General features: G+C 62.8%; 1 protein-coding gene across 3 annotated transcripts in view; it reads left to right on the top strand.

Moving 5' to 3' along the window:
- Positions 1 to 17157, top strand: part of CASZ1 (castor zinc finger 1) — a 122547-nt gene that overhangs the window by 92619 nt on the left and 12771 nt on the right. For 2 of the 3 annotated variants that reach the window (XM_021684036.2, XM_021684034.2), the window contains 7 exons: positions 5411 to 5887; positions 8952 to 9786; positions 10785 to 10853; positions 12373 to 12463; positions 13171 to 13335; positions 14197 to 14369; positions 14591 to 15435. In XM_021684036.2, coding sequence (XP_021539711.1) covers positions 5411 to 5887; positions 8952 to 9786; positions 10785 to 10853; positions 12373 to 12463; positions 13171 to 13335; positions 14197 to 14369; positions 14591 to 15435 — 2655 coding nt within the window. The remainder of the gene's footprint in view (positions 1 to 5410; positions 5888 to 8951; positions 9787 to 10784; positions 10854 to 12372; positions 12464 to 13170; positions 13336 to 14196; positions 14370 to 14590; positions 15436 to 17157) is intronic. The other variant, XM_021684035.2, reaches the window with a different exon arrangement.

Below are 17157 nucleotides of genomic sequence, written 5' to 3'. Positions count from 1 at the left end.
CTGGCTGAGAGCCCTGGGGAGCAGTGGCCCTGCTCTCACCCGCAAAAGCTGGGTGGCCCTTCTGTTCTGAGCTGGAGGTGGGCTCTGGCCCAAGAGAGGAGGACACCCTCTCCTAGAGGACAGGTGCCGGCTGGGGGAGGGAGTCAGTGCTGAAGAAGATAATAGGGCAGCAAACTGGGCTAGCCGTGGGGGCGAGGAGAGAGGTGGGAGGGATGGTCAGGGAGCTTGGGGGGAAGCAGGGGACGGGGCACCTGTCTCTAGGGGGACCCTTCCTGGCTCCCCAGACTCGCTGCCCCTGTGGCACCTGGACCTTTCACCACAGTGATGGCGCTTGTAATGACGTGAATGTCTGCCCCCTTGTCTAAGTCTGAGCTGGCTGTGGTGGCAGGAACCAGGACAGTCTGTCTTGCTCACGTCGTGTCCTGAGGATTAAGCCCAGGGCCTGGCCTGTAGAAGGAGTTCAGAGGGGGTGTTGAATGAACGTAGACACATCGCCCCCAAAACTGGGGTTTGTGGCCCGTCAAGTTCAAGTTCTTAGGGATGCAAGGGTGGAGGCTCCAACATTGCCACCACCCTGATTGGGAGGCTGTGGGAGGGGCATGTGGGCTGTTAGACCGTGACCTTGGACATCCGAGCCCCGTGGGAGTCCCATTCCAGCACTGACTCTGGGTGACCGTGGGCAGTTACCAATCTCACCAGGCTCTGCTTCCTCGTCTGGAAATGGGGACAGGTCAAAGGCCTCATGGGACTGTTGGGGGCGGGTGATCACTGACGTGCCCAGTGCGATCTCTAGCACAGGCGGTATTCAGAGGGTCCCAGCTGCCCTATCACTCCGGGCTATGGGCCCATGGCCTGGCAGTGTCCGTGGCCCCTGAGCTGTCTGGCCGCGGGCAGGTGGGCCCTGGAGCATCCCCACCCCAGGGATGGGTGCCTGGCCCTTGCCTCCCCACCTCCTGATATACAGCGGGCGTTAGGCTGCCCAAAGGGGACACTGCATCCTTAGGAAGAAATATGTCCTCATTTTTCTTAAACACCGTTTCCACTGAGTGAAATGTTTAGAAGGGACGCACAGGGAGAACTTTATTTCCTACCAGGGAGTTCAGAGCCACCAGGCAGAGCCCATAAAGCACCCGGAGCCTGGTAGCTGACAGGCCGCCCGGCCCCGAAACACATTACTCACGAGTTTGGGGGGGTGCTGCCAGGCCTGCCCAGCCCCCAGGGACTGCCCCCCCCACACACACAGCAGGACAAGCAACTTGGAGAACCAGGCTATGGGCGCTGGGCACTGGAGCTTCTCATCCCCTTGAGCACAGGCTGCGCAGGTCAGGGGAGGGCCTGGCCCCAACCTGGCCGGGAGGTGGAGCCGTTCCAGCCACCCCCAACCCCTTAGTCCCCAGGGATCCGAGACCAGGGGCCCAGGTGCAGCTATAGGAGCCCCCCTGTCTCCCCCATAACTGGCAGGAGCCCTGGCCTCCTCAGCCTTTGGAGGGAGTGATGAGATTCCTGCCATAACCGGCCCTTCTCCCGAGGCCCTCCCTTCATTTGATTTCTGAAGCTGGCTGATTTGAATATTTATAAATATCAGTAAATTATTTATTGTAGCAATCTGCTGCACCATTTTACCCATTGCAGTTAACACTTTAGGGGGCTCCGTGTTATGGGAACCAGGAGTAGGGGTGAGGAGGAGATGGGGCAGAGAGGCCTGGGACTTCCTACAGCCCACCCAGGAGCCTGAACTGGGGACGTGGTGGCAGCCTCAGCGCCTTGCTGAGCCTGGGGCCTTTGTGAGCCCAGGCTCTGGGGTGTCTGCGTGGCTCCAGGATCAGTTGCCTCTTCTATCAAAGAAGGGATGAGGGCAGTCCCTGCTTCACTGGGTCACCGTGAGGCATATCGTGAGATAGTCCCCAGAAATGTTCATGGAAAGTCCGGTTTCTGCCCCACCTGCCTGCCGCCAGGATCTGCTCAGCTCACAGAGGAGGGCTGCTTGCAGGTGGGCTGGTAGAGTTTGGAGCACCGGGAGGGAAGGTTCAGACCCTGGGAGCTGATGCGTGGGGGGGGGGGGGGCGTTTGTTGCTGAGTGGGCAGCCTGCCCCCCGGCCAGGCCCCCCAGCCTCTCTGGTCTCCCCTCTCTCTTCAGGGCCAGGTGAGGTTTCTAGGTCTTGGGATCTTGTGCCTAGATGTGCACCACACCTGCTTGCTTGTCCCCCCCACCCAGGACTCAGCTGCCTTTTCTCAGGTCCTTGCTTGCCAGAACTCTCCCACCTTAAAGTCCTGTGGCCCTTTCACGGGGGGAGAGCCCGCCCAGGGCCGTGAGCTAGCAAGGGGGAGAGCCAGACTGTGCCCTGGGGCTGTGCCACCTCCTGAGGCTCACCCCACGGGGCCAGAGCTGCCGGGGCCAGAGGCTAGAGTCTGGGAGAGCCGCTGGGCTTGCTTCCTGCGTGCAGGTCCTGGCCGCTCCTTCCCCCGGGCCTGACTGGGCCCACCTCAGCTGCCTCGCCCCTTGCCTCCTTTCTGGAGCCTGTCCCTGAATAAGCAGTGCAGGAGTCCCCTCGCCTTCCCACCCTCCGGCCCAAGCCTGCCTCCTGGGCAGTATTGTTCCCAGAGGAAGTGTCCAGTGTAAATACAGCAGCGGGCAGGCTGGTGGCGGGAAGGAGATGAAAGGGGCAGTGACAGGGCCGGGGACGGATGGCTTCCTCCCATTGAGGCCTGGCCACGGCGTTTATATTTTAGGGAAGAAAGTCGGGGGAATGTTTACATGGACAGGAGCCTGGGGTCAGACCACGAGGGGGGTAGTCTGTATGTCCCAGGGCCCTGAAGGAGGGGGAGGGGAGAAGGGCTCCGCGGAGTGGGCCGGAAGGCGGATGGACCTTAGCTCTTTCATACTCCCTACCGCTGCCCTAGCCTCTGCCTCCTGCCCTGCACCCCAGGCCCACACGCCTTCTCCACCTCTACCCCTGGGACCAGCAGTAGAGTCAGAGGGAGGGCAACATCTGGAAGGCAGGTGGGCTGGGGCAGAGCAGCATCTGGAGGGCAGGTGTGGGGGGTGTAGGCGGAGCAAAGGGGCCTGTGGGCTGGGGGTGGGCCCTGGGTGCACAGCTGCATCGCAGCTGGTGGGGGCCCAGGAGGGACCGAGCCAGGCACATGGCCGAGACCAGGGGAGGGTGGGCTGGACTGGGTGGGCCCAAGTGCCGGGAGGCTCCAGGATGGGTGGGAACCCAGGGAGGGGGTGTCACCAGCAGCAAGTGCAGCCCTGGGAGCTTCTGCTTCCCTCTTCCTTGGGATAAATATTTATAGATCCATTTGCTGTCTGCCATACACACTTGGCTGCTTACCTCCTGGTAAAAATAGAGCAGGCTCCCCTACTCCCCCCTTCCCTTCCCGACCAGGGCAGGGGACAGAGGGGGCCAGGTGAGGCCTGCTGCCTGTAGGTCTGTTGGAGAAAACTTGGTGTCGTGCAGCCTGGTGGCTGGCCCAGCAGTTGGGTGGGATGGTGTGACTAGGGGACCCATGTCAGTGCTTGGAGACTTGGGCATGGGCAGCACGGACTTGGCGATCTGGGTGAACTTGGGGAGAGCGGGCCCCTGGCCTGGGCAAGGGTGGGGCCCAGCAGAGCCAGGGCCCCAGAACTGGGAGGACTGGTGTGAGCCAAGCAGAGCCTTCTCTGGCAGTGAACACTACCTAGCCTGGTCTCGGTCACCAGGCCCCCAGGGCCCCAGGCCATGTGCCCTGGCGGCCGGCTTCAGAGCAGGTCTGGGGCTGCTGGGCTGGGCATTATGCAACCACCCGGGTGCACAAGCCGAGTCTCGTGGAACAGGGTCCCTGGGCAGGCCCAGGTGTGGGCATCCTGTCTGAGCATGCCTCTCAGGGGGCTTCCAGGTGTGGGGGTTTTTAGGGTATTGACACATTATAGGGAAGCCCCTTCTGCCCATGGCCCTGGGAGCAGAGCCCCTGCCCTCACTCAGCCTTTTGACCATTGTGGGTGGAGACTCAGACATGCCCATTCCTCCGCTGAGGGACACGCGAGGGAGCCCTGCCACTGAGAGACTCCAGTGGGGCCCCCTGTGCCCAAAGCCAGTGTGGGCTGAGCCTGTGTGCCCAGCCCACCACAGGGTCTGGCCCACAACAGGAGTTGACTAAATGGACGGATGGAAGGGTGGAGGACAGACAGACAGATACACAAACATGTGTATGTGTGTCCACCCTTGGCCTTTGTGGCAGGTCCCAGGCTGTGTGGTGAGGGGACTTGCCGTGCGCCATCCCCCCCACCCCGGACCCTGGCACCCCGCTCAGCAGCCGTGAGGAAAGTGGCGAGGCCTCGGGCAGCCTTAGTTAGAGTTTCTGTCGAGCTGTCATATGCAGGCATTCGGCACCGCAACTGCAGCTTTTGGGCTCTCTGTTGGGGATCTGAGGAATCCCAGCCTGCTCCAGCTGTGGCTTCTCCAGGCGGGGACGTGGGCTTCCCGGAATCAGCCAGGTCTACAAGGGCCGCGGGAGCTGGCCGAGGCCGAGAAGGCAGAGTGAGATCCCCAGATGGGGATGAGCGGTTCTTGGAGGGACTATCAGGAGTTCTGTCCTTGAATGGCCCTCACTGAGGCTTGAGGAAAGGAAATGGCCAGAGAATGCGAGCGGGTCTGTGAAGGGGAGGGGAGGGAGGAAAGACAGAGGCCTTCGGAGGGCCCTGGGTGGCTGGAGGGAGAAGGAAGGGGTCTTGGGGCTCTCCAGTGAGCAGAGGTAGGAGTCCGGTGGGGCCCAGGGACCAGGTCTGGCAGAGGAGCTGCCAGGGAAGAGATGCTCAGGTGGGGAAGGGTGCCAGCCCCTTGTGGCTGGGACAGGAAGGCAGGAGGTTGGTGCAGGCTGCTCCCTGGCTCTCGGCAGTGTCCTCCCTGCGCGGCAGGCCATGGAGGGGGGCGGGGTGGCAGATGCTCCCAAGACGCTGTCACTTACCAGTGTTACCCGGTGCCCAGCCCCTCAGCCGGCGTGCGTGCCTCGGTATCCTTGCATGTCAGAGGACACACCGCCTCCTCAATCTGGGGTCATGTCTGGCCTGCCTCTCAGAAGAGGAATTGAGAGCCAAGCAAGTGTAGGAAATGCTTCCAGAAACCAGGTGCTGAGGAGAAGCCTGCCCCTGGTGTTTGAAGATCACCCATTAGGATGTTCATTTACAAACAAGCCCTCCTTGAACCACCTAGTACAGGCCCGCCCCGGTGCCCAGCTCTGGGGACGGAGCGCCGGGTGAGCTGGGCCCCTGGAGCTCCGGGTCCGGTGAAGGGCCCAAGGCCCCGCCAGCCAGGCTTGGGGCAGTGCGGGGAAGGCGGAGGATTGGGAAGACATGGGGCCTGGGGGCTGCCAAGGGTCGGGGGGGGCCAAATCCAGCACGCGCCCGCCCCTGACCTCTCCGTCCACCCCACAGCTGAAGGCACCCGGTGCACCGACCCGCCCGCAGGCAAGCCCGCGATGGCGGCCAAGCGCAAAGGTGGCCTGAAGCTCAATGCCATCTGCGCCAAGCTGAGCCGCCAGGTGGTGGTGGAGAAGGGGACGGAGGCGGGCCCCCAGGCCGAGGGCAGCCCACTGCGGCCGCGGGACCGAGAGGCCGGTGTGGCCCGGGGAGCCCGCAGCGAGGAAGACAAGAGGCGGGCGGTGATCGAGAAGTGGGTCAACGGCGAGTACAGCGAGGAGCCCGCGCCCGCGCTGGGCCTGGGACGGATCAGCCGCGAGGGCCTGGAGCTGCCCCCCGAGGGCGTCTACATGGTGCAGCCCCAGGGCTGCAGCGATGAGGAGGACCACGGCGAAGAGCCCCCCAAGGATGGCAGTGGTGTTGCAGGCGAGAAGGAGTCTGATGGGGCAGCCTCCAAGGACAACAGCGGCCCCAGTGCCAAGCAGGCTTCAGGTAGGTGTCTGAGCCCCAGACAGATGGATGGATGGATGGCATGATCCCGTCGAGGGGGAGTAGGGGGTCCGCGGAGCCTGCCGCCTTCCCCCATGTGTGCTCCCCTTACCGGTACCTCATTCCGCCCCGCCAGTTCTCCTGACATGGGGGCCTAGGGCCAAGGTAGTGGCCAGAACGGGAGACTTGCTCGGGGTGGGAGAGAAGCTTCCCAGGGTGAGCCGGGCGGGGGACGGCCGTGAGCACAGTGGTGTCTGATGGCTGCAGGGACGCCGGACAGAGGACAGACTGTTGGACTGTCTCTCCACACCTGCAGAGGAGCCTGCAGGGGCGGGGCTGCTCAGCTCCAGGATAGGCCTGCTCTCCCACCCTCCCCTGCCCTCTCCCGAAAGCCTTACCCTCACCAGGGACACTGGCTATCCCAGGCAGGACCTCTCAGGGGTGAGGCCCAGGGCCACAGGATGGCCCCACCCGGCCCAGCCTGCATGTCCCATCATACCCACCTGCCCGGGACGCGCTCCTCTGGCTGACCTCTTTCCTGTGCACGAGATGGCTAAGGCCCAGCTTTTCGGCTCTCCTTGTCCTTACAACTCAGAGCAGCCCCGAGCTCCTTCCCCTCCAGGGAGGGAGGGCCTGCAGTTTCGGGTGGAAGGGTGTCACCACCGCTAGGATGGAACCCCAGGTCTGGGGTTTTTTTCTCCCGCTCCCAGCCTCCTTCTCAGGCCTGTGTCTGGTGCCCCGAGCCTCCCCTGCCTGCTCCCCGATCCCCTTCCCCCTGCAGCGAGGGGCGCATCTCCTCCCTGCGCGGGGAGCCCTGCGCAGCTACATAATTATGCATATAAGATATAAACAGAGCTGTTTAATTATCCTTCGCCACATCAGTGACAGAGTAATTAACAAACATTGCAAGATCAATGAGGAAAAGTGTGACCTTCAGTTTCCTCTGATAGGAAAAGCCCTTGCCGTTCCCAGACACAAGGTGATTGTGCTGAGCCAGAGGAGAGGGAGGGACAGGGACAAGGGCCGCTGTCCCATCGGGGCCCCAGCCCCTCCCAGGCCCAGCTCTGCCCTGGCTCCTGCCTTCTCTCAGCCCAAGTGGGGAGCTGGGACCATAGAGGTAGGGCTGGAACTGCCAGTGGCCTCATGACCCAGGCATCGCTCCTCCTCGGGTTGGAGGCCCCGTGGGACTGCAGTCTGACACCCGGGGCAGCCTGCTCAGCCCGGGCCACCAGAGAGAACCAGTTGGAGCCCTATCCGCCCACCGGGCTCGGGCCACCTTCTCTGGGCCTGGGGGCTCAGGAATGCAGGCCTCTGGGCTGCCCCAGACCCCTGCCGGGCCCCCCTCCCTCCGCTAAGCTGCCTGCCCTTCAAAGCCTTCTGTCTCTCTGCCATATATAGTGAGGGCTCAGCTGCCTCCTGCTATTTTTAGCCCCTTTCCCTGGTCCCTGAACCACTGAATCTAGCAGCCAGAGCCCACTCCTCCCAGGCTGGGCTCCCCCACCCCACATAGCTTGAGGTCAGGACAGTGGCCCACCGGCCACCCTGCCCCAGGGAACAGCCGTCTGTTGGCTCCTGGAGTCACTCTGCCCACCTTGGGGGCCAGGTGCTACCTGTGACTGTCCTCACACAGACCTGGTAGGTGGGGATGTGGGTTGGGAGGTGACCCCCATCGGCCGCCCTGCTGGGTCCTGGGCCTCCCCTTCCTCAGCTACGCCTTCCCCTGCTGTGCTGTTAGGACTTCCGGCCGGGCATCCTGCTGCTCCGAGTACGCCCGGCTTTGCGGGCTCAGACGAGAATGCAGAGAACGTGTGTGTCCCTGAGGCCCATGAGGGTCTCACCCTCCTATGTGCACCCGCCCCTGATTCAGGGCACAGCACATAGTAGGTGTTTAGCGAGTTTCTGCACGGGAACGAGCAGGTTTGGGTGTGCCGGAAGTCACACGTCTGCTGTGGTGGAAGGTGGCGTGTGCAGGAAGGCAGGTCTCACAGGAAAAGCCCAGGCAGCATAGGGTCCGCTTGCCTCCACCATCAGGAGGCTCATCCTGGGGAGATGGCGTGTAGGATTTAGGGTGGTTTGTGTCCACGTGTGTGTGTCTTTGTGGAGCTGGGCAGGTAGCTGGGGGTGTGCGTGTGTGTGCACGCATGCACACGGGTGTTTGCTCATGTCCCTGTGGAGAAGTTGCCCCCACAGTGGGCACAGGCGGGGCCCACAGATGGGCCGTAGTCTGTCCGCTGCCAGGGCTGGCAGGCCCAACCTCTCAGGCCCGGACTCTCCTCGGGGGCACCACCCTCACACGCAAGCATGAGGATTGACAGGGGAGGTTCGTAGGACTCCCCACGTCATAAATCTTCACTGCAAAGAGCCCTGAGTGAGTCTGAGTAAACACATCCGCAGGGCACCTGCCCCCTCCGCCCTGTTGTCTGGGACCCTCAGCCACTGGGGGGCTGGTGGGAAGCCAAGAGGCCAGCTCCTGGGGAGGCTTGGGGCAAGCCCTCCACCTCCCAGGGATGAGGGGCTGTGTGTCCACTTGGGGGGTCCGGGAGAGTCCCCCAGGTGGGCTTAACCAGTCCCACCCCAACCCTGTCCCCAAGGGCTCCCTCACCTCCTGGGGTCCCTCCTGATGGCACGGCCGCTGCCCCACATCCTTACCTGTCCCCAGCCCCCATGTCACCCCACCCTGAGGAGGCAGGTTGGGATCTGGCCTTACTTCCAGTAAAGTGACTTCTCTTTCATATTAGGCCAAGGCGAGAGAGAGGAGACATTTATGAAACTTTGTTTAATGTACTGAAAAGCCATCGGCCAGAACATTTAGGAAATTGATTTTCCTGGCATTGATGAACTCGTTTTATTTTACCCCGGTATTAATTACTTTTTTTTAAAACAAATTAATTTAAGAGTCGTAAAACCTAACAAGTGAGCCAAATGTCCATAGATCATGTCGTGCTCCGCCCCCTCCCCACGCCAACCTCCTCCTTCTGTGGGTGGGGGCTCGTGGGGAGGGGTTGCCCCCCATCCCTTGGCCACCCTGCTCTTTCCCAGAGGTGACTGGGCTCTCCCCGCGCCACAGGAGAGGCCTCCTCGCTCCGGGACTACGCGGCTTCTACCATGACCGAGTTCCTCGGCATGTTTGGCTATGATGACCAGAACACGAGGGATGAGCTGGCCAGGAAGATCAGCTTCGAGAAGCTGCACGCGGGCTCCATCCCGGAGGTGGCCACCTCTTCCATGCTGCCCACCTCCGAGGATGCCCTCAGCAAGCGGGCACGCTTCTCCAAATACGAGGAGTACATCCGCAAGCTCAAGGCCGGCGAGCAGCTCTCCTGGCCAGCCCATAGCACCAAGGCCGAGGAGCGGGCAGGCAAGGAGGTGACGGGGCCCCTGCCTGGCCTGAGGCTGCCCAGCAGCACAGCTCACCTGGAGACCAAGGCCACCATCCTGCCCCTGCCCTCACACAGCAGTGTCCCCATGCAGGGCCTAGTGGCCCGCGCCTCCAAGTACGACTTCTTCATCCAGAAACTGAAGACAGGCGAGAACTTGCGGCCCCAGAACGGTAGCACCTACAAGAAGCCATCCAAGTACGACCTGGAGAATGTCAAATACCTCCATCTCTTCAAGCCCGGGGAAGGCAGCCCCGACATGGGCGGGGCCATTGCCTTCAAGACGGGCAAGGTGGGGCGCCCCTCCAAGTATGACGTCCGCGCCATCCAGAAGCCGGGCCCTGCCAAGGTCCCGCCCACCCCCAGCCTGGCTCCTGCGCCCCTCCCCAGCGTGCCCAGTGCTCCCAGCGCCCCTGGGCCAGGGCCTGAGCCACCTGCCTCCCTGCCCTTCAACACTCCCGAGTACCTGAAGTCGACCTTCTCCAAAACAGACTCCATCACCACAGGGACCGTCTCCACTGTCAAGTAAGTCACGCCCCATCCTGAGCTCGGGACTCGAGTAGCCAGGAGGCCCACTTCTCTGCCTCTGAAGCCCATGCTTCTGCACACATCCACTCATCCCTTAGGCATATCTGCCACGCACACAGGTTAATACACGCTCAGGTTCTCATACACGTGCTTGCACGCACACACACACATAATCGCTCATGCCCGGTTCCTGGGCCGGACATCTTGCGGTGTGCACACTTGCTCTCACGTGTGCTCATCTGCTAACAAGCACACCGGGGCCTACTGTGACCCCCATTTCCTGGTGACAGGCTTTCTCCACCTCAGATGCAGCCTTGGGGTTGGCTGGGGAAGCCCCAGTCCGGGTTAGGGGTTCTGGGCTCCAAACTGGTGGTCATGGCTCCCAGGCTCAAAGCCTGGGCTCTGGGGAAGGCAGCCAGAGAATGCAGGAGTCTGGGGTGGGGGTGAGCCCACTCATTGCTAACCCCCGGGCAATGGTAAAATCCTCTGTGGATCAATTGTATGGGACTGGGAGACACCCTCCCACACCCTTGAGGCAGAGCCCACAACCTGGGAGCTGATCTAGGGAGTTGCCCACTGGCCTGGCGTGGGGGGTTGGTTCTGACCAGCTAACCATACTTGCTTGGCAGTGCTCTCGCCCCTTCCCCTGGGGTCTTCCCAGCATCCTTCTGACTCATGGTATACAACGGGGGCCAGGCCCCAGCTTCTAAGGCTTCCTACACAGCTGGACTCCAGGTTGGGCCCACGACTGAGGTGGAGCCCTCCAGCCGGCCAGCTTGGGATGGTCCTGCCTTTGCCGGAGTTGGGCGAATTGAACCCGAGCCAAGGTTCTGCCAAAAGGGCTTTTCAGTCCCACCTTGAGGGCCTCAGAACATGACAGAGCAAGAGAGGGAAGGGCCAGGGCCCCAGGGCAGGGAGCTGCCCCTTAGACGCTCCTGGGGCATGAGGCTACCCCCTGTCCGCTAATCGGCTGTGCCCTGTGTGTCTCTCGCCAGGAACGGATTGCCCACAGATAAACCAGCTGTCACTGAAGATGTAAACATTTACCAGAAATATATTGCCAGGTAGGCCCCTGGGGAGGAGACGGCCATGGAGAGAAGGTGGGATGGTGCCAGGAACGCCTAGGGACTGTGGGACCATAGGTCCATCTGACCGCCAGTGCCAAGGTGCTTACGGCTTCCCCACCCTTGTGCACTCCTGCCCTCAAATTCCTCCAAGGGACTGCACCCCATCTCAGAGCCCCTGCCCCCTGATGTGGTCTGGGCCAGGGTGTCCGAAGGCCACAGGTGAGCCCAGAGCCCCACCGTCGCTTACATGGAGCCTTGGGTGGGACGCAGGCCAGAGCTGAACCAGTGGGGATGAGAAGGGGGTGTGGGCGATGGTCCTCCCTGACCTGGCCTCAGTGTGCTCCCTGGGCCAGGCCTTGATCCTCACCGCCCGACTCCAGACCCGCTCCTATACATTTCTAAGGCAGCGGGATGGGCAGGTAAAGAACCTTCGCCTTAACAGATTCCCCCAAATCAGGCCCCTCGCTGCCAGCACCCGATGGGGCAGCACGTAGCAGGGGCTGCGCCCCGGCTTCTGTCTTTCTGCTGATCTTCTAGGTTCTTCCCACCCCTCTCTGCCTTTTCAGCTTCTCTCCGTTCTATTATTATTATTATCATTATTATTAGGGCCTCAGCAGATGGCCCTTTTGGCAGCTTCAGCGTAAATATGTATTTGCAAATCATTCTCCCCTCGTAAGGGGGTCTCCATCTCTGTCCTGCAGTCTGACGCCCGTCTCCTTCCCGCTGTCATTGTGGGCTCTCCCCCAGAGCAGCCTCCCCAGGGTAGCCGGCACCGAGACCGAGAGCCACGCCCCGGCAGCCTCGGGGCCTAGAGAAGGCACGGGGTTTCCCGGGAGGCAGGCAGTGGCCGGGCAGCCGGGGGCTCCTGGCTGCCGAGTTGGCTGGAGAGCACACTCCCTGCTGCAGGAAGCCGAACAGATGCTGTGCTTTAAAAATTCATAACCCTGGGCTGTTTCAAGTGTCAGAAAAGCCCAGGACAGAGAGAGGCTTTAGCACCTCTCAGCAGCTGGGCCCTCCCAGCCTGTATCTGCAGCACCTGGCTTAGCCCTGGGTGGGGGGCCAGCAGCGGCACCTGCAGGAAAGGCAGTCGGGCCACCGTGGGGGGCTCCTGCCCTCACCGCCTCATCCCATCCCATCCCAGGCGTCTTCCCATGTCTCTGCTCTGACTTTCGACCTGCCCCGGCTTCTTCCTCCCCACCTTGGTGCCAGGCCTGTGCGCCTCCCTGGGCCCTCGTTCCCAGCGCAGGGGGCACAGGCCTGCAGTTCAGTGGCTCTCGGATTCCCAACAGGCGCAATCCCTCCCCCAGCTTTCTTAGGCCTCTGCCACTTCACCCCTACAGACTACCTCTGCTGCCCCTGCACCCCCACACAGGGCCCTGCGCCCCCCTGAACCCCAGCAGCGCTTCCCTGAGGTATGGGCACACGTTTTTCTCAGCTGCTCCGGCCGAGAGCCTGAGAAGCGTCCTTGCTGGGACAGCTGCCCCGAGAGGCCTGAGCCCCCTGCTCGTCCTTGCAGGTTCTCAGGCAGTCAGCACTGTGGCCACATCCACTGCGCCTACCAGTACCGAGAACACTACCATTGCCTGGACCCCGAGTGCAACTACCAGGTAGGGCCCGGTGGGCACCAGCCCTGCCCCTGCGTGCCGGCCCGGCGGCAGACGAGCTTCCCGCAAGTGCACTGGGGGCTCTCAACTCAAGCAGGCAGAGGTCCCAGAAAACCAGCAGCCGCAGATAGGCATCTGATAGGATCCTGAGCCATCTGCATCCCCGGGGTGATAATTGAAGCTCCCATTCGCTGGGGGCTTGCCCCGACCCAGGGACCAGGCCAGCAGGCAGAGGTCCCTTATCGGACACTTCCCAGTGTCTTCGTGAGGTCAGGTCTCCTGCCCCGTCTAACAGATGATCGCACTGAGGCCCAGATAGATTGTCACTTATGGTCAAAACCACTTCTGGTACGTGCAGAGCGGGTTGTCCCTCTTGCTCACCAGGGAGCTCGCGCTCGCACAGCCCGTCGGTGGTCCTGGGCAACAGGAGTCGTCACCCATCAGAGCCCCTGCCTGAAGGGCCGGGCCTGCTTCGGCTCCTCTGCTCCTGGGCATGACTGCCGGGAGCCTGGTGGGGGGCCAGGGCAGGGTCGGCGTGGGGGTGCCTCCGGAACCTTTGGAATGGCTCCATCTCCGGTCCCCTGTGCTGGCCCGGAGGCCACGCGGGCTGCTTCCACCCCAGGCAGGATCACTCCCCGGGACAGCCAAGGGGCCAGTGGTCTGGGCGGGGTAGGGGGGCCGGCCCCGACCCACGCGGCGCTGTCCCGCAGAGGTTCACGAGCAAGCAGGACGTGATCCGTCACTACAACATGCACAAGAAGCGTGACAACTCCCTGCAGCACGGCTTCATGCGCTTCAGCCCGCTGGACGACTGCAGCGTCTACTACCACGGCTGCCACCTCAACGGGAAGAGCACCCACTACCACTGCATGCAGGTGCCCCGCCCGCCCCGGGGGCCAGCGCGGCGGGGGGGCGGGGGGCAGCGCCAGGCAGGCCGGGGGGCCGGCCCCATGGCCATACTTGGTGCGGGTGCAATTCAGGGAGCTGTTTATACAGACCGACATTTTTCAGGCTTTAACACCAAGAGCCGCATTGCAAATGGTTCCTGAGGAGCTTTTTGTTTAATTCTCTGTTTTAATGCCACGCAGAGTCTGGGCTTTTTCAAGGTGTCAGGTCCAGGGGGAGCGACTGGGGGTTGCAAATAGCAGCCGGCGCGCCTCCCCCGGGTATTTGTCAGGGGGTTGTTATGGGCTCCGTGGAACAACCTGGGCCGGGAGGAGAGGGGGGCTCGCTCTCCGGGCCCTGAGATGGTGCAGACGCTGGCACGGCCCGGCCTTCAAGAGTGCTCAGATTCCACTGGTTTTTACTCAATATGGCCACGTTGCCTGCCTTGGCCCAGCCCGGGTGGGGTGGGGAGGGCCCTGTGCCAGGAACTGTCCACGAAGTGAGTCCCTGGGCTGAAGGTGACCGCCAGGCCCCCCAGGTCCAGCCCTGCCCACCGCCAGGGGCTCTGGAGGGAGAGCCACCGATGAGGACCCCAAACTCACATCCTGTGGGACTAGACTGTCACACCTGTGCCGGGAGGCGTCCAGGGGCCCTGAAGACAACCCGGCCCTGAGCACAGGCGAGGCCTGGAGGGCCGGAGGGGTTGTTAGAGGCTCTCCACCGTCCAGGGTGATGTTTACGGGGCCGAAGCCCCCCCTGAGCAGGGAGGTCACTGGCCAGCAGCATGGCTGCTCTGACCTGGGCCCTGGGGTGCCTGGCCTCAGTTGCCCTGACGGCCGTCCTGCCTGCAGGTGGGCTGTAACAAGGTGTATACCAGCACATCAGACGTGATGACCCACGAGAACTTCCACAAGAAGAACACCCAGCTCATCAACGATGGCTTCCAGCGCTTCCGAGCCACCGAGGACTGCGGCACAGCTGACTGCCAGTTCTACGGGCAGAAGACCACCCATTTCCACTGCAGGTAAGCGGGGCGCCAGCCGGGGAGGCTTCCTGGCCGGGGAGAGGGGGGAAGGATGGACATAGGGACGTGGGCCGTACAGGGGTGGGAGGCTGCCCAGAAACTCCTCCTGGGCTCCCCACTCCCTGACCCTCCCACCCCGCTCCGGGGCCACGGTGGGAGCAGGGCAGGACCACCTCCGGGCCCCCCGAGGCCCTGCAACAGGCTCCTGATGTCCCGTCCAGGCGCCCCGGCTGCACGTTCACCTTCAAGAACAAGTGTGACATCGAGAAGCACAAGAGCTACCACATCAAGGATGACGCGTATGCCAAGGACGGCTTCAAGAAGTTCTACAAGTACGAGGAGTGCAGGTACGAGGGCTGCGTGTACAGCAAGGCCACCAACCACTTCCACTGCATCCGTGCTGGCTGCGGCTTCACCTTCACCTCCACCAGCCAGATGACCTCCCACAAGCGCAAGCACGAGCGCAGGCACGTGCGCTCCTCGGGCGTGCTGGGGCTGCCGGCCTCGCTGCTGGGCGCCAAGGACACGGAGCACGAGGAGTCAAGCAACGACGACCTGGTCGACTTCTCGGCCTTGAGCAGCAAGAACTCCAGCCTGAGCGCCTCCCCGACCAGCCAGCAGTCCTCCGCCTCCCTGGCCGCCGCCGCCGCCGCCACCTCGGAGGCCGTGCCCAGCGCCGCCAAGCCTCCCAACAGCAAGATCTCGGGGCTGCTGTCCCAGGGCCTGCCCGCTTCCATCCCGCTGGCACTGGCCCTCTCCAACTCAGGCCTGCCCACCGCCGCCCCCTACTTCCCCATCCTGCCAGCTCGGAGCGGCGCCTCCCTGCCCGTGGGCGCCCCCGGCCTGCTGGGTGCCATGTCATCAGGGGTGGCGGCCTCAGCAGCCGCTGACACGCCTGCTCTGGCTGCCTCGGGAGCCGGCGACTCTGCCCCGGCGGCTGCCTCCTCCGTCCCGGTGCCCCCCGCCTCCATCATGGAAAGGATCTCGGCGAGCAAGGGCCTCATTTCACCCATGATGGCCAGGCTGGCCGCCGCCGCCCTCAAGCCCTCTGCCACCTTTGACCCAGGTGAGCAGGCCGGGCCCTGCCCCAGGAAGCAGGCCAGGCCCTGCCCCAGGAACCCACAGCCTCGGGTTGCGGAGCAGAGGGGGAGTGGGGTAGAGGCTGGCAAAGCGCCTTTCTACTCCTGCACCCACGGCCCCTGCCTGCCCAGCCCCCCATCTTGCCTGGTCTCTTCCTCCTACCGTTTATTTGCTCTTGGGGGCCCCTCGTTCTGGCCTGCCCACCCGCTGCAGGCAGCCCTTGTCCCTCATCTGTGAAGTGGAGGCGGTTAAGCCTTCACATCCTGGGGGCAACTGGTCCTCACCCGCTGCCCTGACTTCTCACCCTACCTCATCCCAAGTCCAGCCCCTGATGAGAGCAGTCCCAGAGCCCCCGCATTTCCCTAGGGCCCCCCTCTGTGTCACCTGGAGGGAGCAGGAGTCCAGTGGGGTGGCCAGACTTCAGGGATGCTTGGGATTCACACCTGGCCAGCCCCTCGAGGCCGAGGACATCCTTCCAGTCTCTCCCCCTCAATCAGTGCCGTCTGGTAGAACTTTCTGCGACCACGGAAACGTTCTGTTCTGCGCTGTCCAGTATGGCAGCCGCTAGTCACAGGTGCCTGTTGAGCGCTTGAAATTGGCCATGTGACCAGGGAACTGGATTTCTATTGGAATTACTTTAACCGAGTCACACCTGGCCAGCTGCTGCCATGTTGGACAACGCAGCTGGAGCCTCCTGCTTACACCTCCGCCCTCCCTCTGGCTCGCCGAGGGGCGCAGTTCTCCTCTCTCAGGTTTTCTACTCTTTTTAAATGTCTTCTGTGTCTCTGGAGCTCTTCGGCTTTTCTGTTTACCTGGCTCCTCTCGCCTGTCCCCTGTGACAAAAGTCAGCTGTCACTTCCTCCACTCATTCAACAACCACTGTGCTTGCTAAGGGCCGGGCACCTGGCCGGTGCTGGGGACACACAGGGAGGCAGAGTCCTGCCTTGTGGAGCTGAAGGACCAGTGCGGATAGTCTGCTCCCGGCACTCAGCTAAGAGGGGGCCAAGTCTGGTGGACCTCGGTGGTCCGACTCCTGAGCCCCAGCACCCTGCTCCTCTGTGAGGTCATCTCGAGACCAGCCAAGCCCTAAGGTCCCTGCGGCCTAGCCCAGGGATCTGCCCAGACCTCCCGGAGGGCCTGCCCGCATCCTGGGGGACCTTAGGCAAGTGACTTTGGGGAGCTACCGGCATGTGGACGCTGAGTTCCAAAAACTCGGCTGTCCCCAGTGGGACCCTCCTGTCAGCTGGAAGTGGCAAGACCCACCTTCCATTCCAGGCGTGGGAGGGACAGCAGGACTGCCCCAGGGGCTATGCCTCTTTGGCCAGCTGTTTCAGGGCCACGTGGGGCTCCGTGGCCAGACTGGCAACTTCTTCCTTTTCATTAGAAAAATCTCCTTCCCCCAAAGAAAGGGCAAGGAAGGGGAGGGGGCCCGTTTTCCTTTATTTTTTAATAAAATGCCACTTGCTGCCTGTGAAGCAGGCCTCTCTCGGCCACAGCGCCTTGGGGCAGAGCAGTATTTCAGCCACTTGGGGATTGTGGAGAAGGGCTCGGTGGACACACTCCTGTCAGCAGCTGCTTCTGCCCCTGCTCTGCTCGGCCTCCCCGGTCCTCTGCCCACCCAGCTCCGGCCTTCCCCCCAGTGGCGGCACCCCACCAGCTCCCACCTACCCCGGTCCAGCCCAGCCCGGCCCGAGTGGGCCTCCTATCC

Source organism: Neomonachus schauinslandi, chromosome 4 (genome assembly GCF_002201575.2).
Source record: "Neomonachus schauinslandi chromosome 4, ASM220157v2, whole genome shotgun sequence".
NCBI lineage: Eukaryota > Metazoa > Chordata > Mammalia > Carnivora > Phocidae > Neomonachus > Neomonachus schauinslandi.
The sequence above is the reverse complement of the archived record's forward strand: the minus strand, read 5'-3'. Positions and strand labels throughout refer to the sequence as shown.